The sequence below is a fragment of the Myxocyprinus asiaticus genome, chromosome 39, assembly GCF_019703515.2.
Source record: "Myxocyprinus asiaticus isolate MX2 ecotype Aquarium Trade chromosome 39, UBuf_Myxa_2, whole genome shotgun sequence".
In the NCBI taxonomy this organism is placed as follows: domain Eukaryota; kingdom Metazoa; phylum Chordata; class Actinopteri; order Cypriniformes; family Catostomidae; genus Myxocyprinus; species Myxocyprinus asiaticus.
This window is the reverse complement of record NC_059382.1, coordinates 18,907,041-18,928,853: the sequence shown is the minus strand read 5'-3', so window position 1 is coordinate 18,928,853 and position 21,813 is coordinate 18,907,041. Positions and strand designations below refer to the sequence as shown.

The 21,813-nt window shown below is 38.4% G+C and overlaps 2 protein-coding genes across 6 annotated transcripts in view; both read right to left on the bottom strand.

The window, feature by feature from the left end:
- Window positions 1-128: 128 nt before the first annotated feature.
- Window positions 129-9,114, bottom strand: LOC127429676 (Na(+)/H(+) exchange regulatory cofactor NHE-RF4-like). The gene is made up of 11 exons (XM_051678781.1): window positions 9,036-9,114; window positions 8,627-8,654; window positions 8,412-8,476; window positions 8,066-8,271; window positions 6,998-7,202; window positions 5,656-5,792; window positions 5,281-5,485; window positions 3,557-3,753; window positions 2,995-3,189; window positions 2,036-2,260; window positions 129-1,950 (listed from the first exon to the last, which is right to left on the bottom strand). The coding sequence occupies exons 1-11, from the start codon at window positions 9,112-9,114 to the stop codon at window positions 1,918-1,920; spliced, it is 1,575 nt and encodes a 524-aa protein (XP_051534741.1). The 3' UTR covers window positions 129-1,917.
- Window positions 9,115-10,403: 1,289 nt separating this feature from the next.
- LOC127429867 (NLR family member X1-like) overlaps window positions 10,404-21,813 on the bottom strand; it is a 30,892-nt gene continuing 19,482 nt past the window's right edge. For 4 of the 5 annotated variants that reach the window (XM_051679176.1, XM_051679177.1, XM_051679179.1 and 1 more), the window contains 4 exons: window positions 15,863-17,286; window positions 14,037-14,123; window positions 13,388-13,639; window positions 10,404-11,361 (listed from right to left, as the gene is read on the bottom strand). In XM_051679176.1, coding sequence (XP_051535136.1) covers window positions 11,007-11,361; window positions 13,388-13,639; window positions 14,037-14,123; window positions 15,863-17,286 — 2,118 coding nt within the window. In that variant the 3' untranslated portion in view covers window positions 10,404-11,006. Of the gene's footprint in view, window positions 11,362-12,589; window positions 12,709-13,387; window positions 13,640-14,036; window positions 14,124-15,862; window positions 17,287-21,813 lie in introns of all 5 variants that reach the window. The other variant, XR_007895365.1, reaches the window with a different exon arrangement.

Here is a 21,813-nt window from a genome sequence, read left to right as displayed (position 1 = left end):
CCATTTATACTCAGTTAAAAATACTTAAAAGAGAAACATTAATAAATTCAGTCATACTAAACACAGAACAGAGAAGATTTAACATTGAAATAAAATTTTAAACAAACATATCAATATGAAATCACCCCTTTACATATAATTGTGCAGGGTGAGATGTCAACAAATAATATGAACTCAAGATTTGAATATGCTTTTATATTGGAAATTGGAAATTGGAAAACATTTTTCTATGGGTCTCAGGAACTTATGGTAAGATGACATCATAATAGCTTGAAAGGTAAAATAATGAGATCTTTATAATGACAGAGCAGGCCGCATATAAAAAAATACACAGAAATATTAGTTCACACTTTAAAAATATCTTATAAAAAGTATATGTCAGAATTTTCAAAGCTCTATAGATGTTTTATTTATTTATTTATTTTTTATAGTGGCCATGAATGTAATGTAATGGTGATTGAGAGATATACCTCAAAAGCCTATTGTATCATATTTGATACGTGTAATTTCAACATGCTTTTTCAGTAAAATAATATACAAAATGTTATCCAAGCACAAGTTGCTTATATTCAGCAAATGCTCATTCTAAAATATCAGTAACAATATAACCATTACTGTCATTTATCCCATCATAAGAATAATGTTTTTCCAGAAGTCCGTTGCCATATTAAATAGATCGATATAAACATTGAAACCACTTTTTTTCACAAATAACCACTAGATGGTGCCATTAACATGTGAAACTTACATACCATAAGTTTTTTGGCTTTTCAGCTTGAACAGAGAGACAGGAGCCGTCAAACTTTATGTGTCATATTTGATACAAACGGCGTTATAGTGTTAAGCTCAATTGACAGCATTTCTGGCATAATGTTGATTACCACAAAAATGTATTTCTACTCGTCCGTCCTTTTCTTTAAAAAAATAAAATAAAATCGAGGTTACATTGAGGTACTTACAATAGAAGTGAATGAGGCCCATTTTTGGAGGGTTTAAACAGAAATGTGAAACTTTTAATTTTATAAAAGCACTTGCATTAATTCTTGTTAAACTTATTATTTGAGCTGTAAAGTTGTTTAAATAGTTATTTTTACAGTCATTTTAGGGTTAGTTGACATTACATTGTCATGGTAACGAAGTTGTAAAATTGGCTATAACTTTACACAGAAAAGATTAGTAAGTGATTTTATTACAATAAAATCATGTTTACATGCATATTGTTTATGTCTTTTGGCTATACTTTTGAAAAAGTGGGTATTTTCATGTTCAAAAATTGGCCACATTCACTTCCATTGTAAGTGCCTCACTGGAACCAAGTTTTTTGCCTCTTCTTTTTTTTTTAAATACATCTATGTAGCAATCAACTTTATGCCACAAATGCTGTCAATTGAGCTTGACTTGTATTGAACCCGGAACATTCTCTAAGTCCTTTTTTTTACTATAAATCTCCACCTTTAACCAGGCCGACCAATGAGTGGCAATATGCATGAAGAATGTGAATTGCCAAAAAACAAAAGAATGTGGAAGTAAAATTGTTGATTTACAGTAATAAATGACTCAAATATTGATCTGTTTCTCACCCACACTAATCATATCGCTTCAGAAGACATGAATTAACCACTGTAGTCGTATAAATTACTTTTAAGATGCCTTTATGTGCATTTTGGAGCTTTAAAGTTTTGGTCACCATTCACTTGCATTGTGAGGACCTGCAGAACTGAGATTTTCTTCAAAAAAATCTTCATTTGTATTCTGCAGAAGAAAGAAAGTCATATACATCTGGGATGGCATGAGGGTGAGTAAATGATGAGAGAATTTACATTTTTGGGTGAACTTTTGCTTTAAGCAGAATTATAATTTTACACTAATTGTATCTTTCGTAGTTTACATAATGGCTGTTTACAAGTTCATACTGTCTCATACGAAATTGTCTTGTGAAATGTCTGGAACCTGGAAGAGAATAGTCACATTTTAAAATGAATACTGAAATTATGAAATGTCTGTATGTTTCCACCAGTGTTTTAGCATGGCTCACCTTATTACTGTGAATAGTGAGTCCTGAATTTATAGGCTGTCCAGTCTTTCTCAAATTCTCATACCCTGGTCTCTCCATGACAAGAAGTCTCAGAGTAGTCCCTCCCTTTTTGATCAGCCTCACTACTTCATCAAAATACTCTTCCTCTACGTTCTGCCCATTCACTTCTACAACTACATCCCCCTCACACAACCCAGCTCTCTCTCCAGTGCTCCCAGTCGACACCTATAGGGAAGAAGGAGTATTGCATGTTTCATGCTGTACATCAGTTTCACTTGTCTTGCATTGCCAGACCTTTTAAACAGAGTAGATCAGTAGCGGTTCTATCTTGTATGGCGCCCTGGACTAAACCCGCTTAGACACGTGCCTCATGCCACCCCCGCATGCCTCGTGCCCGGGCAACTGCCCATGTCGCCCATGCCTAAATCCGCCATTGCAGTAGAGAAAAGCTCAATTAAAGCTAAAGAGTGTATTTTTTCTAAATAAAAAAAAAAGTCGCTTATCAAAGCTTAATATACTTATAATATACAAATAGTATACAAAAGTATATAATATACAAATAGTATATAATATACAAAAAGTATAAACACTGTGGCTATGTGGTGCTATTAAAACACTGTTCTTTGTTTGAGCATCCCAAACATTGACATAGCAACTGGCTCAACTAACGGCATGTGTTTGGGATTAGACTTAACTGTTTTTTTACCAACTCTGTCCTGTTTTGTTTTTTAAATGATCATTACTTTTGTTTAGTGACGCTGTTGGTGCAGAAAAGACACACTTTAGTATGAATATTACATACTGTACAGTATATGGCATTTAGCAGATGCTCTTATCCAGTTCAACTTACAGACTGCTTTGGTTTGGATTTCAAACAGAAATTCACAATATAATTAATAAAGTGATAATAAATATTATTAAGACAAAGTGTTAAAAACATTTGAACTGAGAAACAGTACCTGGCCAATATAGGCCCCAGGCATATTCTGAACACAGCCTAAGTTGAAGCCAAATCCTGTGCCCTCCTTGTGAAGTACACAAAGTCGAGGACATGGCGAAGTACTGTGTGCCTCTTCATGTGCATGAGAAGGTGAAGGGAACCGTTCCCTTTTTGGAATATGGTCTTCATAGAACAGCAATGGAGAAATGTTCAGCTGGAATGCCAAGCAGAACAATTATAAAATAATGGACACTCACTCAGTGATTAAACCCAAGCACATGCTGCAACACAGAATAAGGATTTGCCTATATTATCTAGGTCAGAGCGACCCCACCCATTCCCTGGAGTCCATGTCTATTCACGCTAGATTAATATCATTTTAAGCACACCTGCTTAAGTGTATAACATAAGAACTAGGAGACTGAGGCGAGCCCTTTGGTTAGCCCTCAGGGTCATATGACGTCAGTCAGAAGAAAAAAATGTTGATTCAGCAGCTGTTCGGGAACTGAATGTTATTACCCCTCTCATCAGTGCTGCCCAGCCCTGTATGAGCATGTGAGCAAGAGCATGCATATATGCACCTGTGTGTAGTAGTCTCTGCCAGCGATGGAGATGGTGGTTAGGGTGACCTGCTGGCCGCTTTGCCGTATTTTGCTGACAATGTCCTCATGCTCTGCATCTTCCACCTGCTCACCATTTACAGCTAGCACAAGCTCTCCATCCTCCATTCCTGCAGTCTCAGCTGGGCTGCAGGGGTCGATCTCTCGAAGCATGTGAGCTGTATAGCAAAAATATCACAGAGCTGTTTAGTTTGTAAACTTAAAACCTGGAATTTTCGGAATTAGGAATTTTCAGTGTTTATTTTTTAGAATAGCAGTTTGCGATTTTATGAGTACAATAAGGTCTGTGGTTAACACTACTTGAAGAGACTTCTTGTTTTGTTCCACAACTTAAATTACTCACAGTCATACCTTAAATATAAATTTTAAACCATTTTTATAAACACAATTTGCTAACAAGTTGCTAAATAAAGACTACTACAAGGATGTGAGCTTACGTATTTGACAAATAGGACAACCATTGTTATCCTTATTTAGCACCTTGTTACCAACTTGCTAGCTAACAAGTTGCTAAAAGACTACAACTACCACAAGGATGTCAGTTTATGTGCTTGACGAGTTAGACAACCATTGTAGTCCTTATTAAGCACCTTGTCAACTTAATTGTTTGCAAGTTACGTTACTTGCTATCAAGTTGCTGAATAAAGACTACAACTACCACAAGGTTGTGAGTTTACATGCTTGATGAATTGGACTACCGTTGTAGTCCTTATTTAGCACCTTGTCAACTTAATTGTTTAAAAATTGTGTTTGATAGATAGCGGAATGTCTTGGTTTACCCATGGTCTAGCAGAGAAAGCTTCACTAATCAGAGAGCCGCAGCCAACTAAGCCAGCGATACGTGCCTAGGAGTGACGCCAACTCCAGTGTTGCACTGTGAATGATGTAACCAAGTCGTTGTACCTTAACCCTTAAACTACTTGTTTATTTCTACCTGTTGGAATATTTTGCAATACATTTTAAATATATTGTTTCTATACTTACTGTATAATCAACAACCTAAAATCAATATAATCAATACATCATTCACATTGCTTCATAGGATTGTATTTTGTGCCCTTGTAAAAGACGATAAGTACACATTCTTGTACCTTTGTCTTTTTGTCTGATTTTCAAATATTTTTTTGTTGCAAAACAACATTTGTGATGTTGTGATTAACCGAGCTGATTGGTTTGGTTCAAGGCTTACAACTCGAATATAGATGATTTTATGAAATCCCTATGCAAAAAAATGAATGGGAAAAATACTTCCAGAACCCAGATGGCTCAGAAAGTGGGCTGCATTGTTGCACACTATTGGACAACCTTTGTAGTCCTCATTTAGCAACCTGTAAGCATCTCACATTTATAAAGCAAACAATGGTTTCAAATTCACGTAAAAGATATTACTGTATATTTTATGTTGTAGAACAATACTTGAAAGTCTCTTCAAGTAATGTTTACCACAGTCATTATTTTATTAATAAATTGAAAGCTGCAATTCCAGCCCATTGGAAATTTCTGAGGAAACATATGATGAACTGGCCTTCCGGGTTGGCATACAAATTGACGAAATGACTGAACAGCTCTATGTTCTCTATGATAAAATAGTGTTACCATGTGTTTAGCACATACTGTATTTCTTTCCTTGACTAAATTACCACATAAGAATCATTTGTAGATAGATTATTTGAGTGATTTCTCACCAATACGGCCAGATGATAACTTCTCTTGCCTTAACAGGAACCCATAGCCCTGCGGTCCCTGGGTTAGGAGCAGTGTTTTTGGTCTGTATGGAAGATTATGAGTTTTGGCAAAAGCAGGAATTATGGGTAATCTCCTTCGAGTATAGCTCTCTTTACCCCTTCTGTCAATTACCAAGACAGTCACATGGTCTTCACATTTCTTCACCTGATGGAGCAATAAAGGCAGAAGAATCTAGAACACAAATCTGGAGTCTCTTAAGCAATGTCCACAATAACATTAGGAAACTGATAACTTAAACAAATTAGTGTGGATTTGGCCTAGAACTGAAAACATCAGTAGTATTATAAGGAAAGTATGACAGAGAGTACACCTACCATCTTTGAGAGTGCTGCATGTGTGAGCGCAGAGACCATAGTTCCATTGATCCAGATCAGTCTGTCTCCATTCTGGATCCCTGCTCTTTCAGCTGGACCTTGAATCACTGGGTTAAGACGATAATGTCCTCGCTCACCTGCTCTCACATATTGAAGAAAATGAACCAAGACTGTCCACACTGATCAGCTATACATTCTGAAACATTGCTGCTGAGATACATTATGGATTGTCTACTTTCTTTAATATATCTTCATAAGGGAAATGTTCACCTTTAAGTGCACTTGGAAGTCAGAAAAATGTTGGATGCACTAATTAAACAACAGGCCTACTCAAGATTGGGTTTACTTTCAAGACACACAGGGTTACCCCTTTTAATAAGTATACACGATTCTTAGAATATTTTCTTTGAAATGAAATCTGGTAAAAGAAGTGCTTAAACTGAACTATTCCCATTTTTAATAGAGAAAATCTATGTAATCCATTTCAACAAGTTATTTGCCCATTTAGTCACCAAATATACGATTTAGAGCAATGACTCCACATCTAGAAAATACATTATTGAAAACTACATCTTGAATATTAAAATGTATTTTTGCATTGCCACTCAGGATTGCAGTGGTTAATGATAAAAACTAAACTAAAATAATACATAGTTACACAGTGGAACAGTATCTTGCAGACAGAGTGAAATTATTTTATAAGACTTTTGTGTTTATAATGTGAATTTGAATACAAATTATTCTCTTCAGAATAATGCTCTCTTCAGTAACCGTAGGATTGATTATTGTAGAGCAACACAAGGGCAAAGGGCTTTTTCTGTAAAGGGCTCTCAACTCTGGAATAAAGTCTTTTAAAGTAATGGTTAAGCGCTGGCTTAAAGGAAAAGCTGTACTCATTTTTAAGTATAATAAACTTTCGGTCTAATTCATTTTATTATATGTTACCAGTTTTGGAAGCAACCTCAATTACTTTTAAAGTATAGTTAAATAAAAAAATGTCAATTATGTTTAGTTTCCTTTGTTTAGTATTTTGTAGGGAAATAAGCCAATCTAGGGACCCGCGATGCAAATTAGTGCAATATTATCAATGTACAATACTTCTTTTAATTTATTGGCTGAAATCATGTTTTTGTACTGACCCTATATAAATAAATAAATAAATAAATAAATAAAAAGTCCACATTCTTATTGCAATGCTGGTGAAAATTTTTATTAATTAGAAGGAAATCTTAAAATCTTGGACAATTAGTTGGCCTAAACTTTTAATTAAAAAATGTCTTAGCTTTGAGTTTGGAACGTATATGTTTTATGAAGCAGGAAAGGTTTGAGGCGGTGCCTCTACCTTCAATAGGGATGATGCTGAGGCCCAAGCCATGGTCAGGCTCTTTTTTAATGTGACACAAGCGTGGGCGAGAACAGCCCTCTCCACAGTGAGTCCTAGCAAGCAACATGAGGTCTCTTCTATCTGATACTGCAAACTCATAATCCTGAGCACTCAGCACTAACAGATACAGCTGCAGCCCAGACGCCTGCACCTTCAGCAGCACCTGAAATCAAGGCACAGGATACAGCCAGCACTTACACTTAGGAGACTGAATATGTAAGGCTGGACTACAGTATATTCAATAAAATGTGATGATGATGATGATGATGATGATGATGTCCATGTTAATTATGCAGGATTCATATAATTAGAAAACGTCTGCCATTTTAGTGGGAACTATTGTATTTTTTATTTTTTAAGATCATTTAAGATAATTATTTAGATAATTGGTTTGACAATATTTTTACTAATATTAAAAATTTTCCAATTGGAAAATTGTTCTTAAATACTGGGAATAGCTATAAATATTGCCATCTTGTCATTACACCACAGTGCTATAACAGGTTCACCGTTAGGTAAACTTCATATCTGAATGTGTTCCTTGCCTAATTTTCGACCTTAGAGGTTAGTGATGTATGATCCCTGATGACATTTATCCCTGCTGAAAGCTGGCATTAGCTGGTCTTTGCTGGTTTTTCTGAATGGTTAGTTGGCTGGTTTTGGGCACTTTTCAGCTGGTCAGGCCGGGAGACCAGCTTGCCGACCAAATAACCCAGATGAGCACCAGCAAGGCCAAGCTGGGACACCAGCTTAAACAATTTTAGGCTGGTTTTTGCTATTTTTGTTTCAGCAGAGATAATGGTGTCAAACAATAATTTAAAATAATTTCTGCATATCTGTTGTCAGACACTTAAACATAAAAATAATTCATTTCATACCTAAAAAAAGCAATACTGGTTGGCCTTTAATCTTTAAGAAAGTTAAATAAAAACAGATTTGTCGATGCAAAGTCATTTGCTTTCCACTGGCAATGCATTTAATTCACAGAACACAGAGATCTTGTTTTGAATGAGGAAGTGCTCTCACAGTCAAGTGGTCCTTGTCATCCACAAAGTCCTCATTGACCTCCAGCACACGGTCTCCCTCCCCCAGCCCGCTGCGCTCTGCACTGCTCCAAGGCTCCACCCGGCGCACCACATGTCCCCTGCAGCCAGTGTCCCTGCTCAGGTAGAAGCCAAAGCCCTGACCCTCCTCCCGCCTCAGAATACACAACCGCGGACGCACTTCAGGCTCTGGGGACATTTTATTCAATACTTAGAATTGGTTTACTGCTTACTGAAATCTAAACATCTCTTTCAGTGGTTTCCATGATGATTAATCAGTTTGCTTATTGGCTGAAAGTGATTAACTTTTGCTATAGATTGAGAGTTACCTGTGTCATCTGAGATCACTAAGGCTGGGTTGTCAATGCCTTCTTTTGGGTTGAAGGTGAATTTCCTGTGAGGAAAAAAAAAATGCACCAGGCTGTACATGTTTTATGTAAACAAACCAAAGGTATGGTCATTTACTGATGGTAAACCAGACTGCTTAAGTTGTAATCTAAATGTAGGCTCTTCAGAAGTACAAAAGTAAACATTCTGGACTTACTTTGGTAACTCTGTAGCATCCAATGGTTCTACAATTAAAAAACATACAGAATAAAAAATCATAATCCATACCAACTCAAACATGTCACAAACTATTCAACTATTTAACAAGACTTATACAGTTTAACATTAACTGTTGTCCAATAGTGCGTGACTGGCCCAGTTAAGGAGTTATTATTAACCCGACATCATGTATTTCCAAATCGCCTTTCCAACTCTATTTTTCCAAAATGCTCTTGAAAACATAGGTTTTGAAATGATTGTGTGCAATATGTAAAATCACAGACATTGAGTGACAGTCTTGGTTCATTTTCTTCAATATGTGAGAGCAGGTGAGCGAGGACATTATCGTCTTAACCCAGTGATTCAAGGTCCAGCTGAAAGAGCAGGGATCCAGAATGGAGACAGACTGATCTGGATCAATGGAACTATGGTCTCTGCGCTCACACATGCAGCACTCTCAAAGATGGTAGGTGTACTCTCTGTCATACTTTCCTTATAATACTACTGATGTTTTCAGTTCTAGGCCAAATCCACACTAATCTGTTTAAGTTATCAGTTTCCTAACGTTATTGTGGACATTGCTTAAGAGATTCTAGATTTGTGTTTTTCTAATGCTTAGCCTTTGCATTCGAAAGCATGCCAATTCATGTTGGTCCAAAACCGACCAGTTTCCATGGCAATGGCTTTGTTTCTATTATAATAACTGAAGACTCCAAGATACATGGCTAGATAACCAAAGTAGTCATATCATGGATCAAAATAACACTTTGCCTAATGAAAAATGTATGGCTGCTTTACTTAAAAATAATAAAGAATAATATGCCTTCCAGGAACTGTATGATCTGAAATCAATGCCAATCAATGCAGACAAGACTTGAGTTCAGAGTTCAGATGGAAAATCCTCAGCTGATTCAGTCCAGAGCTAATTTAGTCTCTACTTTCATTTTAAAAACCTAAAGAAAATTACTATAGTCCTACTCTGTCTGTAATTTGCCTCTTTATTTGACTGTTGAAGAATAGTCACTCAATTTTCTAAAATTATGTTCCAAATGGTCGGATTCAAGTAATTGTAGGATTTTGCATCCCATTATGGCTCATTTCAATATAATGATCCAACAATTATGACACTGCAAACATATTACAATTTCATTTCCAATATATATATATATATATATATATGTCTAATTTTTGTGTGCCTCATTTTTACAGAAATGTTCAAAACAGAAATTGTAGATCTTCACCACTTTGTAAAATGCTGTTATTTAAAATGTCTTTCCCGATCCTTACATTATAGGCTGATCAATCAATGCAATGGAGAACAATGTATATATATATATATATATATATATATATATATATATACACACACACACACACACACACACAGTGGTAAATTACCTGTGTTGAATCTCATGATCCTGCTGGCTGAGCCCTTGGCTTGGTGAGGGTGCAAGGTACACATTTAATTTAAGCATTAGGTAAGCGGTATTGTCAGTATGACTCCTCCTTTTTCCACCACAATAACACTAGAGATTAATATTTAATCTCTGGTTTATGAGACAACACCTCTGCAAGAGCCTAACAACATCAGATCTGAAGACAATATTACATAATCATGGCCAATTAACTGTAATTAAGGCCACATGTAAGATCCAGTCTATAAATCTCCTTTGATAAGCCGGATTGTTTGAGTCAGTAGAAATGTCAAAGAAAGCAGCATATTATGATAGTAATACAACATTAAAAGTGAGACAAAAAACTCTGACAAACTGCGATTAAATAGAAGGACATTTATTCATATTTATATATTTAACATTTTGCTGTGACTGTACAGCACATTTCAGTGGAAATATGCAAGTTCATATAAAAAAATATCTAAATCACAGATCAAATTAAGACAAAAAAACAGTATGATATTTTACTATTGCAGAAGTATATCATGAGGCTTTCAGGTTTACACCTTGTCACCTTGTAAAATACCATTTGACCCTGAAGCATTGTTTGAAGATATTGACCATGTATACACAAGTCTGACTGTGGGAAGTGTGAACCATACCTTAATTTATCATAACAAAAGCACCTGAACACGCATGCATAGGAAATGGCAACAAACGTGTGCCAATGTGCAACAAGCACCAGTTTTCAAGTAGTGACCCAACATATTTTGGAGTACCAAATATTCAATGAAACAATTAAATAAAATGCAAATGTCACAGTGTTTTTATAATGACGTCCAGACATGCTGTTAACAGACACACAACACAAAACAGATTTATACTCATAAACAATCAAATTAACATTTAACAAATGGAAGATCACTGGAAAATATTGAGGCAAAGAATACCCTTTGAGAAATGAGTCACTAATTCCTTTTTCTCCTATTTTGTACCAGTCCCTGTTCCTGTATCACTGCTCTTCTCCAGTATACGCAGGGTTTGCCTCACAACACTTTCCACTCGCCGGAAGTGCAGCTTCTTCCAGAAACTCGGGTGCTGTTTCCGACCCCATTCTAGATCTTTCAAGAAGACAAGCAGTTGCTCACGTACACGCTTTCTCTCCCAGGAAAGGGAGTTTTTCCCAATAACGTTCAGAATGGGGTGCCAGTCTTCAGAGATTTTAGAGCCCTCGGTCACTGAAGCCAGAACCTTCACGCGCCGGCCCTCCTTCACCCGAGGATAACCATGTTCATACAGTGACTGTTTGCCCACATCAGTCAGCTGGTTCAGGTACAGACTGGGAGGAATTATAAAACATCTATTAACATCAAATCAGTTTAATTTATAAGCAAGCAATATCTGAAGATAAGAATAAGCATCCTGAAGCCTGCACTGTGTTCCATTAGGGCCGGATGTAATTTGGGTCTGTTTCTCACCCAAAGTGACCATTATATTGGATTAAACCAACTGAGTACTGTATGGATATCCTTTATGCTGCCTTTATGTCCATTTTGGAGCTTGAAAGTTTGGGCCCCATTGACTTGGTCACTGCATGGTCAAAAACACCTCATACATCCTTCAAAATATCTTTGTTTGTGTTCAGCAGTAGAAAGTCATATGAGTTTGAGATGGCTTAATGTGAAGTAAAGGATAAGAGAATAATCATTTTTGGGTGAACTATCCCTTTAATAGAGAGCGGCAGGTCGATTAGGCAGAATTTACACACCAAGACGTGATGTACAGATCCAAAATTTTGACAAAGTCCGATTACCTTACACTACATGACTCAAGCTCGACTCCTTTGATTTTTTTTGTCTGCGACTGGTGTGCAACAGGAAGTCTTAGATCTCACGACGAATGGTCTTATTGTGTGCGCACTCTTGCGACATGCTGAGACTAGTCCCAGACGCTATGACAAAACGGCTTGAAATCTAGACATCTTGTCTTAAGGTGTGTGCAATGTCCCGATGAGTGAAAGACCATTATGAACCAAAACCAATTAAATATAGAGAGAGCGCAAGAGAAGGGCAAGGTATTAGGAAGCAGAAGACAAAAAATAATTAAAAAATAAAATACAATTTCACCCAAATCTCCCTACCCACTCTCTTTATTATTTTCAGCTGTTTTTGTTATTCGTTTCTTTGCAAATTAGCACAAATAAGTGTAAAATCAGGTGCAATGCGTTCTTTCATGTTTGTTGAAAAAAGAGAGCTAAGCAGTGAGTAGCAAGAGACAAAAATAATTAGAAAATAACAACATAACCCATCTCCCTACTCACTGTTTTATTGTTTTCAGCTGTTTTCATATTTTTTTTCCTTTGCAAATGGTGCAAATTTAAATGGAATTTAAAGGGAAATAAGCATACGATCGGAAAATTAAAAAAACGAATGCATGAACTGATGAACATGCACAACAGGGACACAGATATGAGCAGCATGCACACTAGAAGCTCAGTAACAGGTACTGCACTAAAATAAATTCTGCTCTAAACGTCATGTTTGTGAATAATTAAGAGAACTGCACACCTGTTTTTAGCGCCTTCTTTCTAGTCTTACACTTTTTTGCTCTTCATTATCATTCAGTAATACACAGACTTAAAGATTGATGTATGTCCTCATGAAATCAGAGACTCTCTCCTCGAAATCTGAACACAAGTGGACAAAAGAGATGAACAGGTGTAACGGTACATTTGTGATCAATCACCAAAATGCATCTTAAAAGGAATATTCCGGGTTCAATACAAGTTAAGCTCAACTGACAGAATTTGTGGCATTATATTGATTACCACAAACATTTATTTGGACTCGACCCTCCCTAAAATCAAAAAGCTAAAATGGAGGTTACAGTGAGGCACTTACAATGGAAGTGAATGTGGCCAATTTTTACAGTGTTTAAAGGCAAAAATGTGAAGCTTATAATTTTATGAAAGCACTTTATTAATTCTCCTGATAAAATTCTTTTTAATTTTTACAGTAATTTTAGGGTTTGTTGACATTAAATAATCATGGCAACGAAGTTGTAAAATTGGCTGTAACTTTACACAGATAAGGTTAGCAAGTTATTTTATCACACTAAAATTATGTTTACATGTATATTGTTTATGTCTTGTGGCTATACTTTTGAAAAAGTGAGTATTTTAACGTTCAAATATTTAAGTTTAAGAAATAACGACAAACATTACCCGGACACAAAATTCAGTCAGTATTAACAATACTTTAATATGGACTTGGTACTGAAGTACAGGTACTTTTGACATCTCTGGACTGGACTATGAAAAGGTCGACATAACCCTTCAAATGTTATGCATGTATTTTTGTACTCACTGTACTGTGTGGATGCTGGGGTGCTCTCGACAGGCATCGACCAGTTTAAGAGCTGCACTGTCTCCTATGTTGTTGTAGGCCACATTCAGTTCCTTTAACCTATCATGCTGACCCAGTCTCTCAGCCAACAGCTGTGCTGAACTGTCCCCAAGGCCTGTGTGCATCAGAGACAGCTGCTGCAAAGAGTGGTTACCAGACAGAGCATCCAGTAGATGACTGATGCCTGTGTCCGACAGGTAGTTATCACACAACCTGTGATCAGAGCAACAGAAAGTTCATACACAAGGCACAGGAAACATTTTTTCCATTACAAACACAAACAGATACAGTATATCAACTGATTCCATGCCACTCTGTGCAAGAATTTAAAGTGATAAATCACCCAAAAATGAAAATTCTGTCATCATTTACTCACCCTCATTGTGAGGTGAACTAACACTTTAAATGCTTATTTTCATTCCTGAGCAAAATAAATACATTGCATATGCAAAGCATTTGTTTCAGCACTTATTACTGGTGAACAAAATACATATGCAATTTTTAAATCAGTCTTCTGTATAAAACTATATCTTATTACTTACCTCAACTACAAATATAAAGTACAAGTAAAAGTACAATGTACTTTATGAGTTATTGAAAGTAGCCTTACTCTAGTGACTTAATTGTACAGTTGGGCTCAAGTAGCAGATCTCGCAGAAGAATGCAGGACTCTGGACCCAGACTGTTAAACTGGAGACTGAAGACAGTAGGAGAAGACAACAATCAAAAATACACACGCATGCCAATAGTTTGTCGATTTCCCAGGCAGAAAATCAAAAACTAATGAGGTAAATGTGCAAAGGAAATATTGTATTTTGCAAGCAAAGCAACTTTGCCAAATTATACAATCAACAATTGAATCTAGTAAAACTCATTGTTAGAGATCCATTACAGTATTAAAATGTCAGTACCAACAAATACTCATGCTGTCACTTTAAATCAACAAAATGCTGTAAATTCAGAACATTTGGGTTATTCATAAAACTTGAAGTGAGTGTTTTAGGGCTGTGCCGATACAATCAATTGTATATTGATATATAGCAATAATTCTACTCACGATTTTGTATTAATACTTTAGATCCCTGTGTTGATATTTGTATTTACTTCTTTGTATTCATATCAGATCCTACAGGTTAATAGAGCATAACAGTGCTCGCCCACTTTTTCAGTCATCCTGGTTCCGGAACTATTTTTCCCATAATTGTTTTCCCATTGGGATTTCATAAAGTACTTCATAAAAGAGTTCTAAGCCATGAACCAAACAACCAGCTCTGATGTGAATCATGAGATTATAAGCTTTGAAGTAAAAAAAAAAAACAGAAATTCAGACAAAAAGACACAGGTACAATACTGTATTCTAAAGGACTTTAATGAGGGAATTAACTACAATCCAATGAAGCACTGTGAATGATGTAATCACATTAAAAATGATGGGGGAAAAAAAAACCTATTGATTAAAAGTTCAGATATATACAAATATATCAGTAGTTTGAGAGTGCAGAGAGTCCGGCTCGATTGTGTCATTCACAGTGCATCATTGGAGTGGGCGGTCACTGTGAGGCACTTTTGCCGTGATTCTCTGATTGATGGATTCTTCCTTCTCAGGATCATGGGAAGTGTAGTTTTTCACCAGGAGTTATGCTAATAAACACCATTTTTAAATATGAAGTTGAAATAATATGGACTAATAGCATAGGAGTATATACCATTGATTAACAAACAACCTTGGATCTCACGGTAAGTCTGTTTATGAGCTGATCATTAATAATTCCCCTATGGAAAAAATAAATGGGATTTTTTACTTCTGGAACCAGACTGTTACACTCTATAATGAAGAAGCAGGTCATCTAAATAATCGCAAACTCTGAGACTGGTGTTTCTCAGTGCGGTCAGAGCCACTTCTGAGCATGAGAGAGTTTGAAGCTTAACCTACAGATTCATTCTTTCACTCAAGGGCAGGTTGGGTCTCTCTTTCTAGTTTGCTGTTGTTTTAAATCGCTATCCAATTATGATATCGTGATGCCATAATGGTTCCCAACCCTGGTCCTGGAGTACCCGCAACACTGCACATTTTGGATGTCTCCCTTATTTGACACACCCAATTCTGCTCATGGAGCCTCTACTAATGAGCTGATGAGTTGAATCAGGTGTGTTAGATAAGGGACACATCCAAAACATGCAGTGTTGGGGGTACTCCAGGACCAGGGTTGGGAACCACTGCTCTAGAGTGTATACTATGAACTACTTTAGTTTCAATTTTCAATTTATTCAAATCAGATTATTTGAGAAATCTAAAGAGCTTATAAAGTCAAACAAAAAGCTTGTGCCATAAATTCAGAAGTATGCTTCAATAGTTTCAAATTTTATGCACAACTCTAAATGTTCCAAGCATGCCAAACATTGACTAGTTTACACAATGATGAACGTAAGTCTCACTTGAGGATGCAAGTGTGATTGAAGGCTGGCCAGAGCATCTGCAGTAACTCTGGAGTGATGTGGCAGGAGGAGAGGTTGAGCTCATCCAGATGGAAGCTAGAGCGTGTGCAGCCCAGCACCGTGCTCAGCACAAAGCACTTGAGTGGGGTCATGCGCACAGTAGACAGGTTGATGGTCTTGATGGACTGCAAAACTTCAGCTGTAAGCCGAGGGTTCTGGAACTCATACAGAAGGACCAGCAGGTCCATCAGTTCCTCTGGCGGCTGCTTCTTATGGCTCTCCTTGATCAGATGTTTCTTGAGTGCGCGAGTGATCTGAGCAACTGTCTGACTCTTGATGTTGCATCCAAGCTGATCTAACAGCCTCCTGTTCCCATAATGAAGAAGTCCACCCATGAATATAGGATAGAGTTCGAAGGCCCTGGTGTAAGTTTCCTGCTGTGGTTGGGGACCGTGTACACCGAGCAGACTTTGTTCCACTTGGTCCAGAATGTCTTCATTGAAGCTATCCTCTGAACGAAACATTTCTGCTGCCATGGTGCTAGCGATCCGTCCTTTACTGTGGCTGTTGACTCGCTCGAAGAGTTTTGGAAACAACTTAAGCAAGTTGAAAATGGCAAAGATCCGGAAAGGTATGACTTTAGACAAAATGCTCAGTAAGCTTGTGATGTCCTCGCTGGCTTGCCCAAAGACCTCTGATACTTGCCTTGTCAACTTCTCAAGGACACTTTTGTTTTCGCCAAGTACAACATAAAGAGCAGCCAGATATTCCTGCATGGCAGGGACAGCAAATGCATAGCGTCTTTCACCAGACTCAAGATTTGTTCCATGATCATTGCAAGGCACCAGGAAGAAGTCAAGAACATCTGTGCGAAACACCGCCAGCTGCCGGAGCTCTTCGTCCGTCTTGGTCTTACCACCGACCCACTGCTCCAGTTCTTCTGCAGAGAAGGATGTCCGCTTATTGGTGATGCCATCAAAAGCCAGCTGCCCTACAGTGCGGACCACATACAGCATGAGTGAGTTCTCTTGCTCTTGTGAGGATACGTTCCCATCCACAGTTATCACCTCTCCTCCAAAGTTGAGCCTCATGAAGCTTGTGTAGATGCCAGTAAGTGTTCTAATTGGAGCTTTTACATCAGTAAAATGCAGTAGATGAAGAGTGGCGCATGTAAGCCAGCAGTAGGATGGCAAGAAGCATGCTGTTGCTAACTGACTCTCTCGCTGTAGATTTAAATACAGCATCTCTATAAGGGTCTCAGCAGTCTTGCCTGGCTTTTCTCCATTCTGTAGCAAGAGTCTGCTTGTGAAGTAGGCTCTTTGGCGATCAGGGTCATTAAAGCCACAGACCTGCACATAGCGGTTTATATATTTTTTCGGAACTCTGTCCACAGCAGACAGTCTTGTTGTGAGCAAAATGCTGGCCTGTAAAACCAATTCATCATATGAAACTTTTAAAGAAACTGTTAGTTGCAATAAACATCAATCTAAATTAGGGCTGCAACGGTACATGTATCCGTGCTGAACCGAACGGACAGAGGGCCTTCGGTAAGGTACACATAGTCACAGGAATGATTACACATCTTAGCATGCCAATATTAAAATAACAAATAACGAACAACACAAACCGCGTATAACTAACATGAAAAAAGATTGCGGAGCAACACGGGACCACACGGAACCAAAACTTAACTGTTACGTCCCAGGACGTATTTCTTTATTATTAATTTCTTTAAGTTCAGTCTAAGATGAAAGCCCGTTATGACCAGCAAAGTGTTGTGCGCAGTTTTCAACTAGGTGATGCTGTGTTAAATACTACTCCCTGTTCCTGGCTCAGCCATGCAAGCGAAATTCTCTGGTCCACACGTAGTTGAGAAAAAGCTAAATGACACTAACTATGCTGTTCGTAATCCTGATCGACGTCGTATGACCCGAGTCTGTCACATAAACATGATATTGAAAGTTAAAAGGTAAGAGGGTGAATAAAAATGGTTACAAGTCCTGTTTTGCTGGTGGCAAGGCATATCGACAAGAGATTTAGAGCCTGTTCAAAATCAGCCAAACAAACATTTGTGGAGTTCACAAGCGAGAAAAGAACACTTTTTGAGAGTGGTGCTTAGCCAGCAAAACTACAACTTCTGAAGACCTGAAAGAGCTTGTTTTATTGGAGGTCTTAAAGAGTTGTGTGCCCGAAAGTCTTGTAGTGCATTTAAATGAGCAGAAAGTATCTAAGCTTTCTGATGCGGCGGTTTTAGCTGATGAATTCGTGCTCACCCACAGAATTGTGTTTCTGTCTGTGTGTTCTGTTAAAACTCCATCAATGGGTGAGAAAGTAGGTAAGGAATCGCTGCGGGTTAGTATTTCTAAACCTAGCCATGACTCTAAATTTGTCCCCGAAAAATGCTGCGGGTAAAAGGGTATGTTTTTACTGCCTTGACCCTGACCATTTGATCTCAGATTGCAAAGCGTGGAAGCAAAAACTCTGTTTCCGATGCAGATCATTCTTGCATGCAAACTACTTTTTATCCATTTGTGATGGAAAGCACAGTAGCTCTTTCCAATGGCCCTGAGTTTAGACCGATTATGATGTTAAGAGATACGGGGGCCGTGCAGTCATTAATTTTGGAGAGAGTGCTACCTTTTCTGGTTGAGTCATATACAGGCAGTGATGTGCTGATTCGTGGTGTGGAATTGGGCTGCATTTCAGTACCTTTACATCATGTGTACATAAACACTGAACTCATTACAGGCGTTGTGAAAATGGGAGTACGCAGCTGCCGGTTGAAGGGGTGAGCATGATATTAGGTAGTGACCTAGTTGGTGGAAAGGTTTTTCCTCATACCATTGTGTCTGCTAAGCCTGACACTTATGACCAAACTGATGTCTCCAAACAGTTTTCATCTGATTTTCCATCTTGTGCCGTAACCCGTGCTCAAGCACAAAAATTTGGAAATGTAGTTGACATTTCAGATTCATTCCTAACTACTCAGGGAAAAATGTTTTTTTACACCCCAGCATCTGGAAACTGCTGAGCCTTCCAGCCCAAACCAACAGCCCATAAAAAGGTAAGCCGAGAGCAGTTAGCTGCTGCTAAAAGGGCAGACCCGAATTTGACGAGATAAGTCACAGTCTCAAAATGTACGGTTATTTTTGAGATAATGACATACTCGTGCGTTGGTGGAAGCCGCAAGATGCTGATGATCGTCACATAATATATCAGATTGTATTGCCTTCTGGTTACCATGACCAAGTTTTGCAGCTGGCTTATGAGCATGTATGTTCTGGTCACCCTGGGGTAACTAAGACTTATCGCATCAGACATTTCTTTTGGCCCGGTTTAAAATCTGCGATGTCAAAGTTTATCCAGTCATGTCAAGCTTGTCAAGTGGCTGGAAAGCCCAATCAGACAGTTCCACAAGCTCCTCTGCACCCCATTCCAATCATGGAAGAACCCTTTGAAAGACTTAACCTTGACTGTGTAGGTCCACTGCCAAAGTCCAAATCAGGTCATCAGTACATTTTCAGCATTGTGTACAACCACCCATTATCCTGAAGCCATACCGCTGCGTTCTATCAAAACCAAGGCAGTAGTGAAAGAGCTTATCAGATTCTGCTCCATTTTTGGCTTACTTAAGGTCATTCAAACTGACCAAGGGTCAAATTTTACATCTCGTGTGTTTGAGCAACTGGTACAAGAGTTGGGCGTGGAACACCAGTTGTCAAGCGCATACCATCCAGAGTCACAGGGGGCGCTTGAACAGTTCCATCAGACTCTCAAGTCGATGATGTGTACCTAGTGTGTAGAGAGTGGTAAGGACTGAGCAGAGGGGTTACCTGTGTTAATGTTTGCTCTAAGGGGGACAGTGCGGAATCTCTGGGGTTTAGTCCTGCCGAGCTTGTGTTTGGTCACACAGTGCGAGGGCCATTAAAACTCTTAAGTGAGCAGTTTCTAACCAAAGATTCCCCACAAGTGTCTATCTTGGATTATGTGAACTCTTTTTGCAAACAACTTCAAGGCATGGGATATTGCTAGGGCCCATCTTGCTGAAGTTCTTTCTAAAATGAAAGCCTGTTATGACCAGCAAAGTGTTGTGCGCAGTTTCCAACCAGGTGATGCTATGTTAAATACTACTCCCTGTTCCTGGCTCGGCCATGCAAGTGAAATTCTCTGGTCCATACGTAGCTGAGAAAAAGCTAAATGACACTAACTATGCTGTACGTACTCCTGATCGACGTCGTAAGACTTGATTATGTCACAAACATGATATTGAAAGTTAAAAGGTAAGAGGGTGAATAAAAATGGTTACAAGTCCTGTTTTGCTGGTGGCAAGGCCTGGCTTGTAAGTAAGGGTGGGTGTGTTACATCCCAGGACTTTATTTATTTCCTTGTTACATCTGTGGATGTAGCGGTTGATGTATATTGATTATATAGTGTTTGTATATTTTCTGTTGTCGGTCTTGTTTTTCCTTGTGTTCTCTCTCTGACATTTTCCCAACCAGATTAATTGACATCAGCTGCCAATGATTAAGGTCAAGTGCTGAGCTGCTCTGATTGGTGCAACATGAGAACATGTGGATAAAGCTGAGGTGGAAAGTCAGCTAGAGGAGACTCTTTCCTCCTGCCCCAGCATGTGTTGCTCTCGTGTTTAGTTGCTGTTGTTAATAAGAATTTGAAGTTGCATTCAATGGTAAACAGTTACTTTGCTTTAAACCTTGTGAGTATAAAGTCCTTTGTTGGGTGTGTGCTTATTTCCACCCATTAACATTTATGGAAGCAGTAGAGAGGTGGATGCCTTTTTGTTGTTAACCCTGTTTTCTCCTGTTTATGGCTAGATAGGGAGTGCGACTAGATTTCTGTTGTTAATTTTCTATTTCTTTATTTGTAAGGGTAAGTAGTTTGTGCCTCCCATCAGCTAGACTGCTTTTGTTTATTATTTTGGCCTGGTCCCCTCTTGAAGTCTTAATGCTTAATTTTGTGTTTATAAAAAAAATAAACGTATCACTATTATTGCAGCCTGTGTGTGGTTGTTATTGGCTGGGACAGGAGTGAAGACCTCAATATACGTTTTAATTTTATACATTTTTTTGGGTTAATATTTTCTTTATCACTTGTTAGTTTTCTTCCCCCACCCCTTGATGGGGAGGAAACAGAACAGAGTGAACCACAGTACACTTGAAACTGCAGATCAGATAAATTCATGTGAAGTTTATACTTGCTAACTTGCTATTTTTCCCAATGTGATGGAACGAAACAAAATATAAATACACTATATTGCCAAAAGTATTCGCTCACCCATCCAAATAATTGAATTCAGGTGTTCCAATCACTTCCATGGCCACAGGTGTATAAAATGAAGCACCTAGGCATGCAGACTGCTTCTACAAACATTTGTGAAAGAATGGCCCGCTCTCAGGAGCTCAGTGAATTCCAGTGTGGTACTGTGATAGGATGCCACCTGTGCAACAAGTCCAGTTGTGAAATTTCTTCGCTACTAAATATTCCACAGTCAACTGTCAGTGGTATTATAACAAAGTGGAAGTGATTGGGAATGACAGCAACTCAGCCACGAAGTGGTAGGCCACGTAAAATGACAGAGCGGGGTCAGCGGATGCTGAGGTGCATAGTGCGCAGAGGTCGCTTCATGGAATGGATTTCCATGGCCGAGCAGCTGCATCCAAGCCATACATCAAGTGCAATGCAAAGCGTCGGAAGCAGTGGTGTAAAGCACGCCGCCACTGGACTCTAGAGCAGTGGAGATGCGTTCTCTGGAGTGATGAATCACGCTTCTCCATCTGGCAATCTGATGGACGAGTCTGGGTTTGGCGGTTGCCAGGAGAACGGTACTTGTCTGAGTGCATTGTGCCAACTGTGAAGTTTGGTGGAGGGGGGATTATGGTGTGGGGTTGTTTTTCAGGAGCTGGGCTTGGCCCCTTAGTTCCAGTGAAAGGAAA

Excerpts from the sequence above, each read along its gene's own strand:
- LOC127429676 (XM_051678781.1), bottom strand. The coding sequence starts at position 9,114 with ATGACAGAGAGTACACCTACCATCTTTGAGAGTGCTGCATGTGTGAGC. Across the intron at positions 5,486-5,655 it reads ATGCAGCACTCTCAAAGATG|GTGAAGAAATGTGAAGACCA; the intron begins GTAGGTGTACTC and ends TTGCTCCATCAG. Across the intron at positions 1,951-2,035 it reads TCACTATTCACAGTAATAAG|GTTCCAGACATTTCACAAGA; the intron begins GTGAGCCATGCT and ends ATTCTCTTCCAG.